This window comes from Carassius gibelio, chromosome B5 (assembly GCF_023724105.1).
Source record: "Carassius gibelio isolate Cgi1373 ecotype wild population from Czech Republic chromosome B5, carGib1.2-hapl.c, whole genome shotgun sequence".
Lineage (NCBI taxonomy): Eukaryota > Metazoa > Chordata > Actinopteri > Cypriniformes > Cyprinidae > Carassius > Carassius gibelio.
In genome coordinates, this window is record NC_068400.1 from 3848216 (window position 1) to 3872089 (window position 23874).

General features: G+C 36.5%; 2 protein-coding genes across 3 annotated transcripts; both read left to right on the top strand.

Moving 5' to 3' along the window:
- Positions 1 to 1201: 1201 nt before the first annotated feature.
- On the top strand, positions 1202 to 5956 carry cdca5 (cell division cycle associated 5). The gene is made up of 5 exons (XM_052557888.1): positions 1202 to 1588; positions 1793 to 1872; positions 2431 to 2493; positions 2584 to 3093; positions 5544 to 5956. Exons 1-5 carry the CDS (start codon positions 1534 to 1536, stop codon positions 5622 to 5624), a joined length of 789 nt encoding a protein of 262 aa, XP_052413848.1. The 5' UTR covers positions 1202 to 1533; the 3' UTR covers positions 5625 to 5956.
- A 5054-nt stretch (positions 5957 to 11010) lies between these two features.
- On the top strand, positions 11011 to 22538 carry si:dkey-273o13.3 (LIM domain-containing protein A). Of its 2 annotated transcripts, XM_052555747.1 has the most exons (7): positions 11011 to 11168; positions 11580 to 11815; positions 14990 to 18227; positions 18413 to 18441; positions 20192 to 20353; positions 22127 to 22193; positions 22369 to 22538. In XM_052555747.1, exons 2-7 carry the CDS (start codon positions 11694 to 11696, stop codon positions 22486 to 22488), a joined length of 3738 nt encoding a protein of 1245 aa, XP_052411707.1. In that variant the 5' UTR covers positions 11011 to 11168; positions 11580 to 11693; the 3' UTR covers positions 22489 to 22538. The 2 variants fall into 2 exon arrangements, with proteins under 2 accessions (XP_052411707.1, XP_052411708.1); XM_052555748.1 differs by lacking the exon at positions 11011 to 11168 and having other exon boundaries at positions 11544 to 11815.
- The last annotated feature ends 1336 nt before the right edge of the window (positions 22539 to 23874 follow it).

The following is a 23874-nucleotide window of genomic DNA, read 5'->3' on the forward strand; positions in this document are numbered from 1 at the left end:
CTTTAAGTGCATCATCAATCTGAACATGCTTAGCAGCCTGTATAGTTGGACAATCACTGCCAATTACTGCTCATAATAAACTGCTTAAAAAATAACTTTCTTCTTTTTTTAAATTTCAACTTTTTCGACATTCAATCATGAGATGGAAAAATGAATTACAAATAAGTAAAACAAGAACTACAAATAAGTTAAACACAATTTATACACTCACCTAATATGAGGTGAGTGTATAAATTGTGTTTTACTTATTTTTAGTTCTTATTTGTTTTAATTATTTGTTTGATTATATATTGAGAGTGCTCCTCTGGGCTCTATGTCCATCTCACTGGCTCATCTGGTCTCTGGCTTTATGATTTAGGTTTAGTTTTAATAAGATGTATAGGCCCAAGCCCTCGCAAGAAATAATCAAACAAATAATTAAAACAAACAAGAACTAAAAGTAAATGAAACACACAATTTATACACTCACCTCACCTCATATTAAATGATTTGTGGATTGCATTTAATAGATTACACATGCATGAAAAAAATTTGGAATTGATTTGTGAAACTAAAAGCTGTCTTTGTCAGGGTGTTTGGGCTGTTAGGATGAGAGAATCATTTGGCATTCGGTTCATTTGATTCTGATGAGTTTTAAAAAGCTTTGAAGACAGGCTGGATGAAACAAGAATCAAAACAGATGCCAATATGTCCTTATTTAGTCAAGTTACTGGCCTAATGTATAAAGTTTTTCTTTGAAATACAGTTGTGTTTTAATTTTTAATGCAAATAACATGGAAATTAAAACCTAAATGTAGCCTCATAAGGTCTCACAAAATGTCATGTTAAAGGCTATTTAAAACCGTTTTGTAGTTTAGAGATTACAGTTAGGTCTACAGTAATGTTAATATGCCTGTGACAACATGAAATTCTAATGGGTATGAGTTGTTTTACTTTTTATTGCAGGTTTTCTGGGAATCCACAGTCTATGGAGTCCACCCGACAAACTTGTCACCCGATTATCACCTGATTATAACCAATTCTCCTCAGAATTACATGAAAAAAGGGACGTGGAATGTATCACTTGGGTCATTGTTCTGGGAAAATACTGTATTTTTTGTCTTATCTGTACTATCCAAAATATCCTGATATGAAGATGATTCGTCTGTCTCTGAACCTTGAAGCGCCCCCTAAAGGAAAACATATGTTGAACGCACAGGAAGTAGTTGGTTTAGCCCCACCCCCTGCATCCGCCATCTCCTGTTCCTACATGGGAAGGCGGGCGAATTTGAAAGAAGAGTATATTCGTTTACGTCCAAAAACATAGAAATTTGTATAATTTGTTTTATACAATTCCACAGAACCGACCATACAGCAGATTGGACCGTATAAGTAAAGCTAAGGCACAACAACTTTAGTATAACGTTGCATGCATCGTTTTTGTTGGTGTAATCGTGGCATTGTTCATTTCTCGTGTGTTCGTCGTGTTGGCTAACGTTAACTGTCTAGCAGCAGTTTGCCGTTTCTGGATCTGTAACGTTATTGTCTTGCAAGATGAGCAACAAAACCACACGATTACCGTCGAGGAAAAGCAGCGAAGAAATCAGAGGTGAGTGTTATTCCTTTGAACACTATATTTAACGTTAGTCTTTTAACAAGGTTGTTAATAATTTAACGTTATTCGTTATGTAAGTGAATGTCGAAGGAATAATGAATGCATAAATGACAGATAACACGACTTTATAATACTAAAAGTATGCTCTGTTTTGTGTTAGTTGTGTTTTTCTATAAAAGGTTTACTGTTTGTATATAGATTCAAACGGAAAGAGTCCACCACGAAGGAGGTCCTGCAGGTTGTCTGCAAATGATGAAAGTCTGGCCTCTAAAGTTGTGGTGAGTTCGCTAAAGTCAGTCACTGTTTGATAAATGGTAGGAATAAATGGAAAGAAAGAAAAGCAAGACATGTCTCGTATTTACTTCCATAAATGAAAGTAGAAGCTGATTTTCTGTTGCGAGTTGACAAGCAAGGTTTTTTGCTCATTACAAGTATAAATTTGTTGCAATTTTTGTTTTTTTCTGGCTCCCTGTTAAAACTGGTTAAGTGAATCATTTATAAATCCAAAACAATTTTGTTACCTTGTTTGAGGTATTATAGCTGAAAAACAAATATAGATATGATTGTCTAAAATATGTAATATTAGTTATATTAATTCTACTGCATATTTTAATTCTTATGATGTATGGAGTTATGTTCTGGAGATATTAGAAGTATTGTGTGATGTCATCATTTTGATAAAATGGTAACTTTCTAGCGTTCAGCTCTCATTAAACTTTTTTGTTGAAAAGTAGTTATTTTTAAGCAGCTATGTGGGTCATTGTTGGTCTTGTTGGTGTCATATTCACACACAAAAAAATGTTTTATATATATTATATATGTCTCTCACATTTAAGGCTCCACCTGTGGCTGTGAAACGGTCAATCACTGTTAGGAAAATTGCACCCAGGAAAACTCAGGTATTTCTTACAAACTCTACCCAGTACATGTTTGTTTTCTTGGACTCTACCAAAAATACATAATGTTGTCATTTAAAAATGTTCCTCTAGGCCCTGTCTGACAATAACAAGGAGAATGTGGAACGATTATCTGAAGTGCCGACAAAGCTGTCCAGAGTCTTGACATCGTCCCCAGTTGTGGCAACAGTGCCCAAGACAGCTGTTCTCTCGCCCATCCTGCCTCCTTCCTCTCCATCTTCTCACCCCAAAAAATCGGGGCAGGACCCCGTTTGGTCCCAAAAAGTGCGACGCTCCTACAGTCGCTTGAGTATGGGGGAAAAGTCCTTTGAAAGCCCGAAATCCTTTCATGCACCTTCCACTTCTCCCAACAACCGAGAGACCCTGTTTGGTTTTGAGAGGCTTCAGACACCTGAGGTGATGCGTAAAACTGAGGGATCTAGAGTAGCTCCTCTGGGCTCTATGTCCATCTCACTGGGTTCTTTCAACATGTCCGCTGCTGATGACAGCACATCAAACCCACCAGAAATTGATCAAAACATCCCAGGTGTGTGCCTGGGGAAGAAGAAGACAACCAGGCGTAAGCGCATACAACAGATAAAGGTGAGACTGAGTTGGGGAAGAAGAAGGATATAGTGATCTAAAACATCTCTTTAATAGGGATGTAACGATATCAAAATCTCACGGTACGATACAATTTCGATATTGACCTCACGGTGCGATATTTATTGCGATATTGTGGAAAAGCTCACGGTATTGTTAAATAGCTCACGATAGTGTTTGTGATGATAATAGCGAAAAAATACTGACATTTATTCTGCTTTTGCCAGTCAACAAGCAATTTATTGCTGTATTTATGGATCCATGACAACATAAAACGCTGATCACATAGTGCTTTTAAAGTGCAACTTGTAGTCAGGAACAAAAATATTCTGTACAGTAATATTTGGTTGCATAACTGATTTTTCTGTGCAATGTTCAAGTTAAGAAGCAACTAGAACAATTGTAAACAATAGGGAATTCCCTTAAATTGCAAACAAAAATCAAGTTAAGTCAGGTTTAAATGTGCAAGGCAAATAAAAGCAGCCTTTTAAAACTGGTATTTTAGGACCATAACTTAAACTTAAATAAAATAGTCAGTCAAAAAACCTTTTAAAAAAACACTGACCTATCATTTAGCTTATGTTCACGTTATTCCTCAGAAAGATCAAAACATCTACATTGCAAGGGAGAAGAAAAAAAAACATTAAAAAAAATTCTTAACAGTCTGGCAAAAAGCCTTCTGAAAAACACTGAACTATCCTTTAGCTAATGTTCAAGTTTTTCTTTAGAAACGTTTTCCGCTACGAACTCCCGAACTGACTCAAATGATTCGCGAACCCGCCTTGAACTCCCGAACTAATTTAAATGATTCGCGAACCCGCTTTGAACTCCCGAACTGACTCATGTTGCTTGTGTTTCCTGTGCTGTATCGCAGTTTACTGTGGCAGTGCTTGCACATAGTCCATTGTCTGTCCACCACCTTCTCTCCTTTTGCGTTTTTTGACACGGCGAAACCAAAATGTTTCCAGACATCTGATTTAAAAGCTGCAGGGGCTGGCACAATCTCAACTTCGGTTTTGTTGTTTTCATCCTTACAAGTATCGCTGTCGGCCATGCTGGCTTGCTGTGAGCTTGTGTGGACAGCGTACAATCCTATTGGCTTAACAACGGTTGCTGTGACGACGCAGCGCAAAGGATCATGGTATATGTAGTTAACAATGATTTGTTCCGCGGGACTGTGTTTATTCCTCTTGCTTTTTGACGGACACCTGTCCTTTTAATATTGTAACCCAACCACGATGATATCTAGACAAGTTTACCACCGCGATTACATCCCTACTCTTTAAATGTAAAGGTGGAGTGAAATTGAAATTTGCTACAAATGCACTTAACGTCAGGCCATCCAAGATGTAGATTAGTGTTTCTTCATCAGAACAGATTTTGAAAACATCAGTTAGTACATCAGTTCAGTACATCAGTTGCTGACCAATTGATCCTCTGCAGTGTATGGGTGTCATCAGAATGAGTCCAAACTGTGGATAAAAACATCACAATAATCCACACAACTCCAGTCCATCAATGAATGTCTTGTAAAGTGAAAAGCTGTGTGTTTGTAAGAAACAAATCCATATAGAAGACGTTTTTAACTTCAAACTGTTGCTTCTGACCAAAAAAGTCCTCTATCCATTATATTTGAAAAGTCATATTGTCTGAATCAGGATATAGCAAATATGCATAGATCTTGTAGTTCTGCCAAGGAAAAATGGTCCATAACAGTTAGATTTTGATGCGAGAAGACAACACCAGAGAAAGTTATGGATTGTAGATTCAGAAGTAGTGATTTATAAAGAAAATGTCTGAACTGATTTATTTACAAAACACAAAATGCTTATTGGGCAGCGTTTACACTTGTCATTATCAATGTGACCTGAATCCGGATGTTTTCACATACATGGAATGTCATCTGATCAGCGTGTCCTGGTCCAAAGGTAGTCAAGGACACATCAGATCTCAGTGTAATGTAAATGCAATCCAGCCATCATGTCTGCATTCGCAAAACGCCACCCCCTCTCTCACGAACTGTCAGAAAAAAAGACGAAGAACACACATGTATAGACTAGTGAGACTTTTACATTTATCTTTGATTTGTAAAATGTCCCGTGACTGAAAATATTATTCTAAAGAAAACCCACCACTTCAGGTTGACTCTGCATCAGGTCATTCTCTGCAGACTTAAATAATGTGCGGGAAAGATGAATCTAATCAGTTATCTAGATAGAAAAGTCAGTTGATGTTGCCAAGTGTAGATGTGCCATATTCTGACTGACTGATGATCCGATATGCAAGCATAAACGCAGTCTTAGATGCAACCCTAATTAAATGCACCTGATTAAACTTATGGCATATCTGAAAACTACCTAGTATGTGTTGGAGCAGGGTAGGAACTAAACACCCCTTATTAAACACCCTGATTTACTTGATTGGTTAAAAATTTTTTCCTGCTCTTTCAGATGTCAGAGTTGGACGTTCTTGCTGCAAAGATGAATGCTGAGTTTGAGGAAGCTGAAAGTTTTGAACTGGTTGTTGAATGAAATTTCTAAAGAGCCTCATGCGCTCAGGACATTTTCAGGACACGTCATACCTTTCAACTTATTACTTTTATTATTGTTCATTATGCTTACTGCCCGCTGTTTCTTCCTGTTTGCAAAATCTAAACTTAGCATGTTTAAAGAGATCAAACAGTTTTGTTCTGATAATTTTTCTAAATGCCACAATCATAAGTAAATCTCTAAATTACAATGTTGAAAAACTTGTTGGTCTTTACTTTTTGGTTATTTCTGTGTTTTTTGTTGTTGTTTTTCATATTTGATGAATCAGTTTTGTTAAATTTTGTCATTTTAATAAATAGCCTTTTGGAGTAGTAGCCTTTCAGAGTTGAAACTGCATCCTTTTGTTAAAAGTTTCAAGTATTTTTCCTATGATAAAATGTCGGCAGAAAGGATGATCACTGGTAATATGTAATACACTTTTCATATGACCTATTTCATAAATAATGTCTGGCTAGATTACATGTTTAAGAAATGGATATAGGTATTTCTAAATTATAGATAAGTTGAACTATATACATTACAAATTTTTTTAAATATATTTTTTATTATTTCAAACCAAGTACTAATAGAAATCATTATGAGCAATTATTGCTGCATGTTGTGATTTAACTATGCTTCACCATAGAGTAAGCACCTGATCATATTATTCATATGCGCATCTGTTCTTTACTCTGTTCCAACATGGTTTCAGAACATTTGTTTAGTTGTATGCAGTGTGATGAGCATGTCAATACAATCCATCCATCATTAATCTAACAGAAATGGATAAAGGTATTTCTAAATTATAGATAAGTTGAACTATATACATTTCAATTTTTTTTAAATATATTTTTTATTATTTCAAACCAAGTACTAATAGAAATCATTATGAGCAATTATTGCTGCATGTTGTGATTTAACTATGCTTCACCATAGAGTAAGCACCTGATCATATTATTCATATGCGCATCTGTTCTTTACTCTGTTCCAACATGGTTCCAGAACATTTGTTTAGTTGCATGCAGTGTGATGAGCATGTCAATACAATCCATCCATCATTAATCTAACAGAACCTGAGTGCATTGCATGCTGAGGAGTCTGTACCTTGAAACTGGATTAGCTGGCTAGCCAGGTTTTGTTTCAATCCTGAGTTTTAGCTATCACGAAAGTGACTTGGCTTTTAGCAGCATTTATTGCCATAGTAACTTGTGCTGCACAGCTAACCCGCTCCAGTTTCTCTGCTGTTGTACTGCTGTGCTGTAGCACCACGTTGGATTTTTCTGTCCCAGTGGAATTCTCTGTCATTTTAAAATTAAAATAAAGTACATAATAAACAAAACTGTATTCACCCCATCATTATTTAACAGCCTAGGCTAGGTGAAGTTTGCAGGCAAGATAACTGACACAAATGTCTCCCTAAACAAGATACATGTGTGCAAGTGAATCACGTTTAGTAGCTTGATAACAAGAAATCTTTGTCATGGTCTCACAACTATATTAAAATCAGACCAGTCAGAGCAGGTGATTTAATTTAAATCAACAACAAATGTCTAAGTATTTTATTATTCATGTATTTTATACATGAAATCACCTGCTCTGACTGGTCTGATCTTTTTTTTTTTTTTTTTTTTTTTAATTTTAATCAACCTAAATGACTCAGATATTCTTTTCATTCAAGTCAATATTCTGAAAAAATAAGAGATTCATTCTTTAAAGCCTACGGTATCATATTTGAATTCTAAGGCCTTTAAATTACCAACATGATCAATTCTATGATGAAAACCATATTTATTAAGTGAGTAAAAGCCCTTGTAGTAAAAAAAAAAAGCAAAAGAATGAAACGGATCGCCTCACATTAATTGGTGGAAGGTGGTCGCTTATGACAGTCCCACATTGGAATAGTGTGTATATAAATGCTAATATTGCATATTGATATACATCCATGACTGATAAACAAGAAACACTTATGCATTGTGTGTGTGTGTGTGTGTGTGTATATATATATATATATATATATATATATATATATATATATTGATTAGTCTCAATACATTCAATTTATTAAAAAAAGAAAAATACTTCATATTCGTTCATATTATTTCTGATAATTACTTCATATGTCAGGCTTTACATGATTAATTTGAAATTCTGGAAAACAGCTAAACATTTTGAAGGTATTGTGTTAGGAATAGGAAACTGGGAAGCTCTTCAATTTAATGAAAACAAAAAAAAACGTTACAAAACAAAACATGAGAAGAAACCATGTTAATTAATGCAAAAAAAAAAAAGTTTTAATATAGATATAGATATAGCAGCAAAACAATTAATTTAGCTAAAACAATTAGTAAAAAAAAAAAAAATTAGTTTAGCTACAGCATGTCAACATATCTTCAAGGGCCTGTACCATGATGGTGGCTAAACAAACTCAGGTTTACAGGATTAGTTGACAAAACCAAACCACACCAATCTGGCTTTGCTGGTACCATGATGCTGATCATCAGCTTTCTTTGTCAACTCAGGCTTTGCTCCTGAGTTTGTGGAGCACATGCAGAGCATGTGTGATTCACTTCTTGTGAGAGGTCCAACGAGATTCATTTGCTGAAGGTTAAGAGATAGGAGAATATGAAGAAAAAAATTCATAATATGCAATATGCAATATTAATGTTTATATACAAACTATTGCAATAGGCCTGTCATATGTGACCAGCTGTTGAACTGCCACCAATTAATGTGAGGTGAGCTGTTTCATTCTTCTTTTTTTAATACTACAAGGGCTTTTACTCTGGTAAAAGTAACAGGCCTTAGAATTCAAACATGATACCGTAGGCTTTATAGAATTAACCTCTTATTTTTCAGAATATTGACTTGAGTGAAAAGCAGAATATCTGACTCAGTTTAGGTTGTACACAATTTAAAAAAAGATCAGACCAGTCCGAGCAGGTGATTTCATGTATAAAATACATGAATAATAAAATTCTTAGACATTTGTTGTTGATTTACATTAAATCACCTGGTCTGATTTTAATATAGTTGTGAGACCATGACAAAGATTTATTGTAATCCAGCTATTAAACGTGATTCACTTGCACATATGTATCTTGTTTAGGGAGACATTTGTGTCCGTTATCTTGCCTGCAAACTTCACCTAGCCTAGGCTGTTAAACCTTGATGGGGTGAATACAATTTCTTTATACTTGTATTTTAATACATTTATGTACATTATTTTATTTTAAAATGACAGAGAATTACACTGGGACAGAAACATCCAACGTGCTGCTACAGCACAGCAGTACAACAATAATCAATGAGGGGTGAATAGTTCCAGAAGACATGTTGGCAATGAATGCACATACTGTTATGGCCATGTGTGAATTCTGGTATTATATAATAAAAGTAAGTTGATAGGAAATGATCATCCTTGTATGGCTTTTAATTTAGGACTCAGCTGTAATTGGGTCTGTGGCTATTTGTTCTTTTTCTGAAGGTTACATTTCATTCCAGTTTGACATTGATTACGGTTGGGTGCCTCACCAGTGTTACATAATTGATCATTGATTGTTTCTAGCATGGAATGGAATGAACAAATACATACCTACTTTAGCCACAGACCCTGGAGATGCCCCTACAGTTCTAACAGGAATTTCCCTTTTATCCCCCAATGTAGGTGTTGCTGTTTCTCATCCTATGGCTTATTTAAGCAAAAAAGGTGCAAGTGACTTCTATGAATATAACTACTTCACAGTTAAATATTTTCTTTCTTTATATAACTTTATATTTGCAATAAAATACAACCTTGTGTGCCTTATTTAAGCAAAAGGGTACGAGTGGTTGTGAAATTTTGGAATATAGTCACAATATAAATAGCATCATTAGGCGCAACACAGCACGGCCTCTGTTGTTATGGACAAAATAAATCATATATAAACAAATCATAGATAAACATTCAAAAACATTCAGTCAGGTCAAAGCAGTTGCACTGCTGGCTTTAAAATATGCATTTTTATGTTTTATAGCATAAATCAGAGGGTTTTCATTATATTCCAGAATCTAGGGAATCTGAGGTGAATGTATCCAAATTATAGCATCTTCCTAGCTTGCAGGGAAAGACTAAAAAATCATGGCAATGGGCTTTGCGGTGAAATTTTGCAAATTAAGTTCCTTTGTAAACGTGTGTGTAATTGCTTTTGTTTGTAATGTGGTTAATTTGTATAATTCTCATAGTATTCTCCTGAGTGTGTTCCTTGTCAGTTAAAAACTTTAGATTTGGATTCTCTTTATACATGATAAATATTGTTTGGATTGCCTTTTGCAATGTTTTTACATTGTTTTTCTGAAATATAGTAGTTATTATTACCCTAACAATAGATGGTCAGCATTATTTTAATTATTATAATTAGGAATATACTATATCAATAGTATAATACAATATAACAGAAATCAACCCAAAATAACACAAAAACACTTGTGAACTTGAATCAGAAGTATATTCAATTGCTACTCTAAATCTTATTTAGTTTTTATATCATAAGGTTTCATAGTTGTTGTTTTTTCCCCTATGGAATCAGTGCTGTGATTAGGATGGTTAAATGATGGCATGGACACTAAGGGGAAACATGTGCCTGTGAATGTGGATTATGATTAATGTTGTAAATTCAAATTGATTCTCAATGATTCCATTCTCAAATTGAATCATCAGCCCTGTTGCATTAACGTATGCATCAATAGTGATGACAGATACACAGGGGTGTTGCACTAGATCCCGGGTCCTATGCATAGGCAGTCCTGATGGGCCCCCAAATAAAAAATAAATTATATTCCAGACTTTTCAAGGGCCCTCTCTTCCTTTGGGGCCCTGGTACTCAGTACTGGTTTTACCCCCAGTCCGACGCCCCTGCGGATACAAGCCAGGCCTGAAGCAAATTAAACTGTGAACCATACTGCAATATGTATATTGCATGTTACTAATTTATCAGTGTTTTCGATAAAAAATATATGTATATATATATGAGGTCAAATTAAAATATGAAACTCCAAAAAAGTATTTCTTTAGAATTAAAAATTATTTCTAAGGACCCAAAAGCATAATTGAAAAACATTAAACATAACATATTTTATCTCATGGCCCCCCAAATTAAAATAGGTTGCCACTAGTGCCTACCATGGAAAATAATCTCCCCTTCAAACGATATTTTAGCTGTGAACTGATGTTATTGTCATTGCTGTACAAATTTGCCATGGGCATTTCAGACAATGAGATAGGAATTATTGACATCTGGTGCTCACACTGTGCTGATGACTGTTGGAAAATCATCCATGTCAGATAAAGGGGCCGGACCGACATGGATAGAAAAGTTGTGAAAATGCCAGCGCTCTCATCATTTCTTGAACCCTTCAATAAAGCAACACTTGTTTGCTCAAAGTCGCATTTGTTTGAAATTAAGAATTGAAATTGTACTTCTAAATTGATATTACAAAATATTTATTTTTCTTTAATCCTTTGAAGAAGTCTGGCTTCTTTTCTCTGTTGGCATTTTTGAACATTTTGCGGTAAGATATTGCAATATCACACAGCTAACTTGTAACAGTTTTAATTTTATGCTTATTAAACAAATTAGGCATGTATTACAATTTTATCTGACACCTGTAAATAATCATTAAGTATTTTCTTTTAATTCCTGATTATTTATTATTTATTTTATTATATTTATTATTATTTTATTATTATTCCTGTTTATTTATCATTATATTATTTTTCTTAGAACAAGTATACTGTATATTATATAAACCTATTTGTTTCAATCTAAAATTTAAATGCCAATTTATAAAATGTAATTCAGTCAGATATTCCATGCTTTATTACGTGCTCAATGTTTGACGCTTTGTAACTGGCAATACATATTTTTACATTTTAAATTACCACTACCAAACCTTTACCATATCTATTATGTATTCCCACAGTACTTTCCATTACACTGTGGATGATTTTTAGCTCAGGAAACGAGCATTTTTACAAAGCAAGAACAACTGAATTTAATTAAATTGTCTTTCTGAGGAGAAACAAGAATATAGACAATGGCTCATCATCAGATACATCACCATAGTCAACACCATCATCATCCTCATCATCAGCATCACCACTCATCTCATCATCACCATCGTGGTGCACACATACCTGAGGAACATGAGGATAAGAGGTAATAAAAATATATATTTGTAAAAAAATATATTATAAAATATATATGTGTGTGTGTGTGTGTGTGTGTGCCCCTTCACGGAAACTAGTGACACAAGTCAGCAGCACAACTTTCGAGCAAAATGAGAAAGAAGCGTTTTTTTTTTTTTCAAAATTGGTGATTTTCGTTTTTTTGCAGAATCTGTTAGTTGATATCACAAAGAAGCCTCTCCGTGTTTGAGATAGCAGTATTGGTATATTTAAAAGCGTACATTTTGAGGTTGAAATCAGCTAGTTTGTCGGAGATTCTAGCACGCAGTAGGGGCGTTTCATTGTCTTTCTGTATTTCCATACTGGATAAGCCTGCTTTTGTTTCTTTTGTTATTGCCCCCGCCCTCCGAGGGAAGCGTGGCTACTTAATATGCAGCGCTCTGGTCGGCTGTAGCTGATATCAAAATTCAGTGAAGATGGACGCCGCAAAGGTGAACGCAGACGAGCTGAACCGTGGCCGTTACACCCAAAATGTTTTGAAGTACTTCTTCGACGAGTCGGATGCTTATAAACAAGCGCTCACTGATTCTGAAGACGATCTGAGCGACAATGAAAGCGGCATAATAAGACTGTATAATATCCCTAATCTACAACTGAGCGAAGATGATGACGAGGAAGAATGTATTGGACTGGCGTCAGACGAGTTGGACAGTAAGATATCAGAGGCTATATCGATAGTAACATTTGATGGGGATAAAGAGAGAGAAATGGGGAAAATCCGTAACATTTAGAGGCAAACAGACGCACAGTTCAAACTTCGGATCTGCAAGAATACATTTCTGTTTCTTATGGGTTGAGTTTCCATAAACATCAAAGTTTGTTGTTTTGTGTCCATTCTAAGAACACACGTTATCTCATGTTAAGTCCATGTTTAGACCTTTCCATATCTACCTATTGTTATTAGCTAGCTCATCGGTTATCACAGAATCCTGTTAAAAAAGTGCTAATGCTACACAATGAAATCAGTTCACCAAGTTTTATGTAGAAAACCAGCAAATAACAAATAAAATTAGCATCAATATGTATTTTGTTTACATAAACATTAAAATAATAACATTAAAAATGATGGCCACATTTGAAAGATTAAAGATTTTTTATAAAAAGATAAAACTCACATATTTCAGCCTCTAAATCATTTTTATAAAAGTCAAAAAAGATAAATTACCGACATTTACAATGCACATTCTCCTTTATTATTAATAGTATGCTGTCCGATTTTTCCTGTTGTGTCTGTCGTTGCTATGCAGGGGGTATGGCTTATCTAAATGAGATGTAAATGAGCCCCATTGTCACTCACAGCAGTGAGAACTGCACAATCTTCAGAGGCTATTTCTGCTTTTTGAGCTTTTTTGAGTGCCTACCTTCAAATGGCCACAAATTCTCCAAATATTATCAGATTTCCATGTGTTACACATCGTTGGAAAGCTTGGAGACTATACACTTTCAGAATCTGTTAATAACTCAAAATGCCCCAGAACCGACTTGTGTCCCTACTTTCCGTGATTGGTCAATATTCACAATGTATATACACATGGTTGTTATCTTGAAGCTCAAAAACCTAACAATATTACAAGCAATTACATTATTTTCTTAAAGCTTCATTCTTTCTTTGGTTAAAAATGATCCAACATCAGTTATTGAGCATGACTAATACATGACTAATCAATGTTCAGAACTGTCTCCTTACCTTCAACAATTCACAACCTTAAGCTTGTAATAATGTTTTCCAAGTTTGCCGCTATTCATGATTATGTAACGTGTACATAAAAAAGGAGTCCTGGCTATTAGGCTATACTTTATGTGTGAATGCAACAGTTGGCGTATTATTTGTAGCCTCTCATTAAAGCAGCTGGAATAGTAAAACTTGTCAGAATGTGTTTAGAATGAGTTTTAAGGAAATTGATTAAATAGCTTTTTTAGGTCAAAAGAACAATTTCTTTCAATTTCTTTTGATGACAGTTAGATTATACAGAATTTTTAATCTACAGATAACACTAAATATATGTAGTCATACAATGATAATGTTGTTACCAGTAACAATTTGTTTGTAAAGTATATCAATAATAATAATTTGAACTGTTTGACATGATCTTAGCTAAATTTGGGATCATTATATTTAATCACCATTGGTTGCCTAATTTATTGTAAAACGTTTTTTTTTTTTTTTTTTTAGTTGGTCAGAACAATACTGGAAGAAATGTAACTTACTTTTCAGATGACATTTTCCAGCAAAACTTCTTATTTTGGACATACTTCCAAAACATAGTATCTGTAATTCCAAAGTACAGTGAATATCCACACTGATGAGTTGACTGACAGCACTCACGTACACCTCAAAACATTAGATTTAGCTGCGCTGAGAAGCTATACTGATGCACAACCCACGCAAAGATAATAATTCCACAAACAACTACAGGTTTCAATCATGGTGACAAAGAGGCTAAACTTACAGACTGCAGCTTTAAGAAAATGTGAGTGTTGTTGCTAAACAGTTGCTAGGGTATTATGGGTGGTTTCTAGGGCATTGCGAGCTTGTTGCTAGGGTCTACTGAGATATTGTTGACTAGCCCAAATCAAAAGAAAGCATATGGTTTTAGGTATCATTCATGTCTATGTAACCCCTTTGGTTTTACTCGCCACACACCAAGCAACATTCGAGCTGGTGTTTTCAGCATGGGAGGTGGGCACACTAACAAGGTTAGTAAAGACCACAAGCTCTAGTGTTAATCGTTACTGTGCCTCTTGAGATCAGGGGGGTGAAGTTTACCTGCACAGCTCTTACTAGCTGGCCTCTTTTACACTCACCACCTTAAACCTCACCTCCATCCAGGTCATGGCACCAATGTAACCCCTCCAGTTCTATTTGACTGTGGGATTCTAACTGGAGTTTCTGGCATGGGAGGTGGGAACGCCAACAAAGATGTAAAAGACTGCAGCCTGTAGTGTCAGTTGCTAGTGCCCCTTTTGAAATCAGAGGACTGAGGCTTACCTGCACAGCTCTTAATAGCTGGCCTCCATTACATCTACAGCACAAATGAGTATACATAAATAAATAATGGGGATTTAATCATTTATATTTGTAGTAACTAATAATTAGTACCTTAGTAAGATCTAATAATTATTTTTTCTTCACTTTTATCCATAGTACTTCAGATGCCAGCAGTGGTCATCATCACATTCATGAGCATTATAACCATCATCACCCCCAAACTGACAGCCATCATCATCATCATCCACAACATCAAGATAAACATCACACACCGAAAAAGAAAACTCACTCTAAAGCTTCATTCACTTCCTCAAACTCTTCTGGGTCTTCCCCTAGTTCTCTGTCTAAGTCTTCATCAAGCTCACCCAGTTCTGATTCTTCTTCTTCTGATTCCTCTTCCTCCTCCAATTCCTCTTCATCTTCTTCCTCCAAATCATATTTCTCCAATTATAGCTTTTCCTCTTCGTCTTCCTCTTCCTCTGGTTCATGTACTTCATGGTCATCTGAAACCAGTCTGGAAAATGCCCCTTTGCCTACTTCGTCCAAGCGAGCTATTCAACATCCAAAGCACTCACAATCATGTATGGATATCAGCAGAGGACGGAAAGCATTTGAAGATGATGAGGATGATGTAGATACAATGCCTTTATTGGATGCTGATGGCCAACTGAAGAAGTCCACAAGCATGGAAAAGAACCTTACTGTCAAAGAAAAAAGTGGAGGGACTGCCAAGAAGACTGCAACAAATTCTCAACAAAAGAATGAAAAAGGCAATAAAGAGCAACAACATAATTGTGTTAAAGGGGCTGCAAACATAAGAAAGACCAAGTCTATGGAGGTTTTGACAAGGCAAATAGATCATGCTGGTGTTGGAGACTTGGATGAGAAAGGGCTGGAGAAAAGGAAACAAGAGGCTCATAAGAACTTTGTGAAGGAGAAGATTAAGTTTTCTGCCTTTCTGAATGAAATCACAAGGCAGGTACTTAGCCCATCAAGACTTACATCACTTGGGGTAACAGATTTTCACAGGCCCTTGAGCCCTGGTCAAACTTCATTGCATCCAAAGGCATTATCTCAAAAGCCTGAACATAAAACAGAAAAGAAGTCAAAAATTACCAGAAGCCGGCTTGGAAGTAGTGCTAGCTCCATAACATCAACTGCTCACACCCATGTCAGCAAATACTTACACTCTAGTAAGCATTCTCACTCAAGTAAGCACTCTCACTCAAGTAAGAGCTTCCATTCCAATCGGCACTCACATTCAAGCAAGACTTCCTGCTCAAACAAAAATTCTTATCCTAAAAGGGAGCTCATCTATCAACAACAACACCAGGCTGTTCCCAGGCATCGATGTCACAGTGCAAAAAGTGATAAAAGCTATACTAGTTCTTCTTCAAAAGGTATTTCATCTGGGACTGAACGTGGCCACAAAAGTCAGCAAAAGCACCAAACTGCCCCCAAAGAACATTTAAATTCACAGAATCATCGAACTTCACACCTCAAATTGTCTCCATCACACCACCATTACAACAAACATAATCATAGCTCGCCTTCATGTCCTTGTTCTCCAGAAACAGAAAACTGCCATCATCGTTCCCATCCAGAATCGCATTACCATCATACCCGTCCAGAATCACATCACCATCACATCCATCAGAAATCTCATCACCATCATGACCATCCAGAATCTCATCACCATCACTCCCGTTCAAAAAATCATCACCATCACACCCATCCAGAATCTCATCACCATCATTCCCATTCGGAATCTCATCACCATCATACCCATCCAGAATCTCATCACCATCACGCCCTTCCAGAATCTCATCACCATCATGCCCATCCAGAATCTCATCACCATCATGCCCATCCAGAACATCATTACCAGCATGCCCATCCAGAACCTCATCACCATCATGTCCAACCAGAATCCCTTCAGCATCATTCCCATTCAGAATCCCATACTAATCATTCCTATCCAGAATCTCAACACCATCTTTCTCAATCAGAATCTCAACACCATCATGTCCAGCTAGAATCTCAACACCATCATGCCCATTCAGAATCTCATCACCATCATTTGCCATCACATCACCACCATGAAACTCATCATAACCCATCACCACACGATAACTCTCCTCATTCAGATTCCCACAATCGTTCCCCTTCTCCATCACATTACCATCATGAATCATATCATAGTCCAACACATTCTTCTAAATCAGAATCTCACCATCATTCAGAAGCTCACCACTATCCTTCTAATGCAGAATCCCACCACCATCATCATTCACCTTCGCCACCACATTACCACCATGGAAGTCAGCACACTTCATTTTCACATCATCATTCCACCCATTCAGAAACTTTCCACCCTCATTTCCATCCAAAATCTCACCACTATTCGCCTCCTTCTCCTCTCCAACACCATGGAGAACACCATAGTAGTATATCTCATCTTTCTACTGACTCAGAAACACAACATCAGTTTTGTGTGAAATCTCAACATCATCATTCTGACTATGAGTCCTCTCATCCCAAGTCTCACCAGCATCATCACCATCATCATTCCCATCCTAATCACTCATCAAAACCTGATCATCACCATCACACTTCAGATTCAGAACGAGAGTACAACAATTTCCATGATGATTTACACTCTGAAACTCACCAATACTCTCATTCACATGATGCATCCTCTACACCTGAACACCATTATCATTCTTCTCACACTGACACTCACCATAGTCCTCATCAACATCACTTGTCTGACAGTCATCCAAAAAGTCCTGTACACTCTAATTCACCCTATCATTATGTAAATAATCCCATCTCATATTTGGAGTCCCAAAAGCACAGCACATCACATTCTAAAGGACAACTTTCAAATTTGGAATTCCACCACGAAAGTGATCACAATTCTCCAGAACCTCTTCCTAACCATTTCCACTCAGGAAATCATGACAAGCCCCCTGTTGAATCAGATCATTACCATCACCACAAATCTCAAGAATCCCAAAATAATTCCCATTCAAATGCCCATCACCATTCCAATCAAGAGACTAATCATCCTCAACATCATGAGCATTCAGAATCTCATCATCATTCTCAACCAGAATCCCACCATCACCATTCCCAAGATCACAATCGTCGCCATGACCATCCGGAATCACAGAATCAACATTCCCATATGGGACATCACCACTTTCATTCTGAATCAAACCATTATCATTCCCACTTCAAAGAGGATGATCACCCAAGCCATCTTCGCCACTCTCCAATAGGCCAACGGTCTACTTCTCCCCATTCTAACAAGTCAGATTCATCAGCTAGCTCCACTATCCAGGACGATCAATCCACAGTGAGCTACCAAGAGTCATCCTCATTCCCAAAGGTGATAATTTTTTATTTATTGTTGAAGTAGAATGAAAATTTATAAAACGGATAGATCCAGTCCTTGATTCTGATTGGTTGAGTTGTGTTTCTTGGGTCTTATTCCTTTGTTATATATTTATATATACTGATAATTATTTGCTGTTGTGGTTTTCCATGTTTGACTCGGCTTTCATGTTTACCCAGGATAAGGATTCAGAATTGGAGAAGTTAATGTGAGTTTTTGTTTCTTTGCATTCTTTTTTGCATGCTGCCTGCTAAAGTACTAATTGCCTTACATTTGGTTCTGGACATGGCTTTTCAGCTTCGTCTGGGTGGCTGGGAAACAATTTGCTTTAAGATGCACTCAAATAGAAATTATCCCTTCTTGGAATAGCCAGAGATATATAGTAACGAAGTAGAACTACTTCACTACTGTACTAAAGTACTAAAAGGCAGTATCTGTACTTTACTAGAGTATTGTTTTTTTCTCCTACTTCCACTTTTACTTCACTACATATTTTCGATGAGTTTAATACTTCTACTCCGATATATTTTTTATGTGCTGCATCGATACTCGTTACAATTATAAAAATGTTACGAATCATCCCATTACAAACCCACATTACCACTGCCAGAACTGTAGATGGCAGGTTTGACGAAGCTGTCAGTTCTTTCTGTCAGTTCGATTCAATAAACCGGTTGGAGAAAACAGTTCACCGGTTCTTTTGCGCTCGACGTAATGGTGTCATTGGCGTTGACTGCAAGCCTTCGGTTTATCTGGGCTCATAACAATAACATTAGCACAGAATCAGTTCAGAATCAATCACCAAAAGAATCAGTTCAGTTCAGACGCTCTGTGTGTCGGTTTGCTTCACGCTGAATCACACATGCGCAGTTTCATCAGCTTCTCGGTTCTCGAATCGGACGCGTCTGACAGAAACGGTTCTTGACTCGTGAACGAGTCAGTCTGTTGTTCGTGATCTGGCTCGGCTCGGTGTTCATCTTCAGTTCTCTCGTCACATCAGTTCAGTCAGTGTGCTGTTTGAGTACATTAATTACTCCGGTATATTGGTTTGTTTGTACTCAGAGGGAGTGTCAGTCATATTAAACAAGTTAACAGCTTAAGTCATTTGCGTACTGGAGACGCGAACCGTTTAAAACGATTCAGTTCGATTTGGTGAACTGTTTCAAAAAGATCCGGTTACATCGAATGATTCGTTCGCGAACTGGATATCACAAACTGCTTTGTTTTGAACTGTCTTACAACAGACATGGAAGAGAAGACAATCCTGAATAAAGTCGTAGTTTTTGCTATTTTTGGACCAAAATGTATTTTCGATGCTTCAAAAAATTATAACTGACCCTCTGATGTCCCATGGACTACTTTGATGGTGTTTTTCTTACCTTTCTGGACATGGACAGTAGACCGTTCGCTCAGTTTCAATGGAGGGACTGAGAGCTCTCGGACTAAATCTAAAATATCTTAAACTATGTTCCAAAAATAAACGGAGGTCTTACAGGTTTGAAACAACGTGAGGGTAAGTTATTAATGACATAATTAATAACTAATAATACAAAAAGTTACAGCCAAAGGAATTGTGATTGTCCTTTAGGTTAATCATTAGAAATAATAAAAACAATATGTTCAAACTTTTGACTACTTTCTTTAATAACTACATAACACAATACTTGTACTTTTACTTTAAGTACTTGAGTAGTAAATTTTTAAATAGACTACTTGCAATACTTAAGTACAAAAAATGTTGAATACTTTAGTACTTCTACTTAAGTGTGGTGCTTAAAGAGCACTTCAACTTCTACTCAAGTCACTTTTTTGATAGAGCACTTGTACTTTTACTCAAGTATGGTTCTCTAGTACTTTATACGTCTCTGGTTATAGCTCATAAAAGCATTCTGTATCTTGCAGTTTATGTTTTCTTGGAGGCATGCTTAATGGACTGTCTGTGTGTTTATTCCATCCAGGATCTTACAGGAGCAGAATGAGGCTCTCCACCACAGCTTGCTGCAGACAACTATGCAAATGGAATGTATGGGAGCTGAGTTCAAAACTGGACACCAGCTTCTTGAATCGGAGTTACAAAGAACTCGCATAGAGCTTAGCAGCTTAATGGAGCGGTTCACAAGGTGAGACACTAGAATAAATTGTACTGTGCATTTCTATTCCATTTCTATTCTATTCTATTCTTATATAATGCATGCACATAAAATAGTCCTGTTCAAAATACAGTTTTTTACATAATTTGAGCTAAAACTTCAGACTTGTTTAAAAACGGTCAGGGTTTTTGGTTCTGTGGGCAATGTGCATCCTTAAGCATGCACTGTATTTATACACTACATTAACTAATTTAGTAAACCATATATTTTAATGTTGAATAGATATATAAAGAAGATATATAAGAGGGCAGTCTCGACAATGCTGAATTTTATAACAATTTTATACGTACACTTTTAAAAGGTGCACTTTTTAATAATGTCAAATTAAAAGTTTTACTTTAAAGTACATTAAATTCATTATGTTTGAATAACCTTTTGTTTTTCTTTAAATAAGTATTTTGATGTGTTTAGTTGATGAACTAAAGTACATGTGTAAAGTTTGGTAGTATAAAACACTGAATAACATGAACACGCAAAAATAAGAAGAGAACAAAGGGTTTAAATACACATTTTGATGTGTATTTTCCGGGTATTTCTGATTTTCATTAAGTGCCATCTAATATCAGCGAGTGAATTTGCATGTTCACTCAGCTCATCGCCAGTGAAAATCGGTTGGACAAGAACACAAAAGACACATCGAAAAATGATGGTAATAAGCACAAGATAATCATCCTGGTGTGAATGTGGCTTAAAATGTTCCAATTCAGCCCATTCCAAAGGTTCTGCCAGTAGTGGGCACTCATGCAACATAATCAATGAAGTACATCAAAGTAAACAAGATGGAGGGAAGTCTGTGAGTGAAAGGTATTTAAAAAAAAGGACCAGAATGCAGCCAAAGAGTCCAGGCCAAAAGATACAGTACGTGGGGCAATGGATGGTGGGAGGAGCCAGTGAGGAGCCAAGAACAGGATGGTAATCCAGAGGCCAGCCAGGACGAGACCCTAGGGTGAAGTAGAAGGTGAGAGGAGCCATGGTGGAAACAACTTGATAGATGAACACCCTGGGATTTACTGATGGAGATGCAGCCACCAATTATGGAGACCCAGGTGGAGCTGATGAGCTGAAAAGCCCACACAACACTGATGGTCCTGGAGACCAAGGTGTAACCCAGGAACCAGAGGACAGAGGCTGAAATGGTGGGACCAAGGGAAAAGTGGGACGTGGGAGCCCAGAGAAGCCATATGGCAGATAGTTTTTGGTTGAGCCAAGGGAAGGGATAAGGTTAAGCTGAGGTGTTGACAAACTGAGGTGGAGCAATGGGTATGGAGGCTAGAGTTGGAACCAGAGAATCTGATCTGTTTGTGGAGCTGATGGCCAGAAGACCCTGGGCAGGTCATCCATGTCAATGGGAGCTGCAGAGGGGCTGAAGGACAGCAGCAGAAGTGGAGCTGAGGAACTGGCTAATTGAGGAGATGGGAGAGGGAGGCTGGGTGGGAACTTGGGAAACTCATGAAGCTCAGGAGATGCAGGAGAGCTGGAAGGAACAAGCAGAAACTCAGGAGAATTGCGTTTTACCTCTTTAAACCAGTCAATAACATCCTCCTAAAAATGTCCTGAAGTTACTCAAAATATCTACCAGAAGCCAGCTCTTGCACCTGGTCAGACTCAGGCTGTGGAATGGGCTCCGGGGAAATGGGTCCCTTAAACCTCTTCCTTGGTTCAGGCTCGTCCAAAATTTTTAGTTTTTTCAAAGCATTCATGTTAATATATCATATAGATTTCTATGTCTTTCTATTTCATCAGACTTCAGGACAACTACTCCTGCACACAACAAACCAATCATCTTCTGGAAAAGAAACTGCATTGTGTGGTAAAGCCCAATTTAACCATTCAGACTTGTTTAATTGCTCTAATTAAACTCATTTATTTATATGGATTCAAAATTACATTATATCCATAGACCATTGATTTACATAACTGTAAAATTCCAACAAATTATTACTGACTTTAATCACTTTCCTTTATTTTTTGCTATTTCAATTTAGGCTCAAAATATAGATGGAGAGCGAGAGCAACTGAACGAGCGGGTCTCAAAGCTCACAGAACAACTGTCTGCAGCACAGACAACCATCCAAAGTCTAGAGACTATTAATGTGAGAGTTTGATTTCATTTTAATTCGTAATATACATTTTAATGTAGATGCCCTTCATAGTAGATACAGGTGCTTCTCAATAAATTAGAATATCAACGAAAAGTTCATTTATTTAAATAATTCAACACAAATTGTGAATTTTTTTTAAAATTATCTTTTTATTTAAAAAGGCAAATTCCCATCACATACATTAATTACAGCTTTTTAGTTTTTCAAGTACATATATAGGGATGGATTCAGATGTTTTAGATGAGTTTGTCTATATTGCCCTTCCGACATTTTCTTTTACCAACCATTACTTATTCCAATAAAGACAATAATTAAATAAAACAGAACCCGGGATGCGCACCATTTCCAGTAATTACAACCTCACATAAAAAGAGGGTAGGTCTACACAAATCATAAACAAAATTAGATGAAATCAGATCTAATTGGTTTTAGATACTCAGTCCATTTAGACCAAATCTTATAAATTTTTTCTTTTTCAACTTTGAGGGAAAAGGATATTTTTTCCATAACATAAATCTCATAAACTATTTCAATCCACTCCTCAATGGTGGGTGGATTCACTTTCAACCATTTCCTCGTAACAGATTTTTTACTGGCTGCCAATAATATAGACAGCAGTTTTTTATCGTCAATGTTCCATGTCTCAAACCCTACATTACCCAAATACACAGTTTCACATTTAAGTGGAATGTTTACATTAAAAACATTGTTTATATGTTTTTGAATCTTTTCCCAGTAAGGTCTTATTATATGGCAGTCCCAAAAAATATGGTAGTGATTAGCTCCATTAGATCCACAAAGTCTCCAGCAGGCATCTCCGCTGCCTTGGTATCGTTTCTGAACGGGTGTGATAAAAAATCTCCGGTGTGATTATTATTTTTATTTCACTTTCCCATTTCTTCCTTATGTATTCCGTATTTTCTTGTTTAGATACAGTATTGTTCAAAATAATAGCAGTACAATGTGACTAACCAGAATAATCAAGGTTTTTCGTATATTTTTTTATTGCTACGTGGCAAACAAGTTACCAGTAGGTTCAGTAGATTCTCAGAAAACAAATGAGACCCAGCATTCATGATATGCACGCTCTTAAAGCTGTGCAATTGGGCAATTAGTTGAATTAGTTGAAAGGGGTGTGTTCAAAAAAATAGCAGTGTGGCATTCAATCACTGAGGTCATCAATTTTGTGAAGAAACAGGTGTGAAACAGGTGGCCCCTATTTAAGGATGAAGCCAACACTTGTTGAACATGCATTTGAAAGCTGAGGAAAATGGGTCGTTCAAGACATTGTTCAGAAGAACAGCGTACTTTGATTAAAAATTTGATTAGAGAGGGGAAAACCTATAAAGAGGTGCAAAAAATGATAGGCGGTTCAGCTAAAATGATCTC

Bases quoted from the DNA above. Each gene is read 5' to 3' on its own strand.
- si:dkey-273o13.3 (XM_052555747.1), top strand. From the start codon at position 11,694: ATGGCTCATCATCAGATACATCACCATAGTCAACACCATCATCATCCT. The intron at 11,816-14,989 runs GTAATAAAAATA...TTTTATCCATAG, and splicing joins GAGGAACATGAGGATAAGAG to TACTTCAGATGCCAGCAGTG. The intron at 20,354-22,126 runs GTGAGACACTAG...CTATTTCATCAG, and splicing joins TTAATGGAGCGGTTCACAAG to ACTTCAGGACAACTACTCCT.
- cdca5 (XM_052557888.1), top strand. From the start codon at position 1,534: ATGAGCAACAAAACCACACGATTACCGTCGAGGAAAAGCAGCGAAGAA. The intron at 1,873-2,430 runs GTGAGTTCGCTA...CTCACATTTAAG, and splicing joins GTCTGGCCTCTAAAGTTGTG to GCTCCACCTGTGGCTGTGAA. The intron at 2,494-2,583 runs GTATTTCTTACA...ATGTTCCTCTAG, and splicing joins TTGCACCCAGGAAAACTCAG to GCCCTGTCTGACAATAACAA.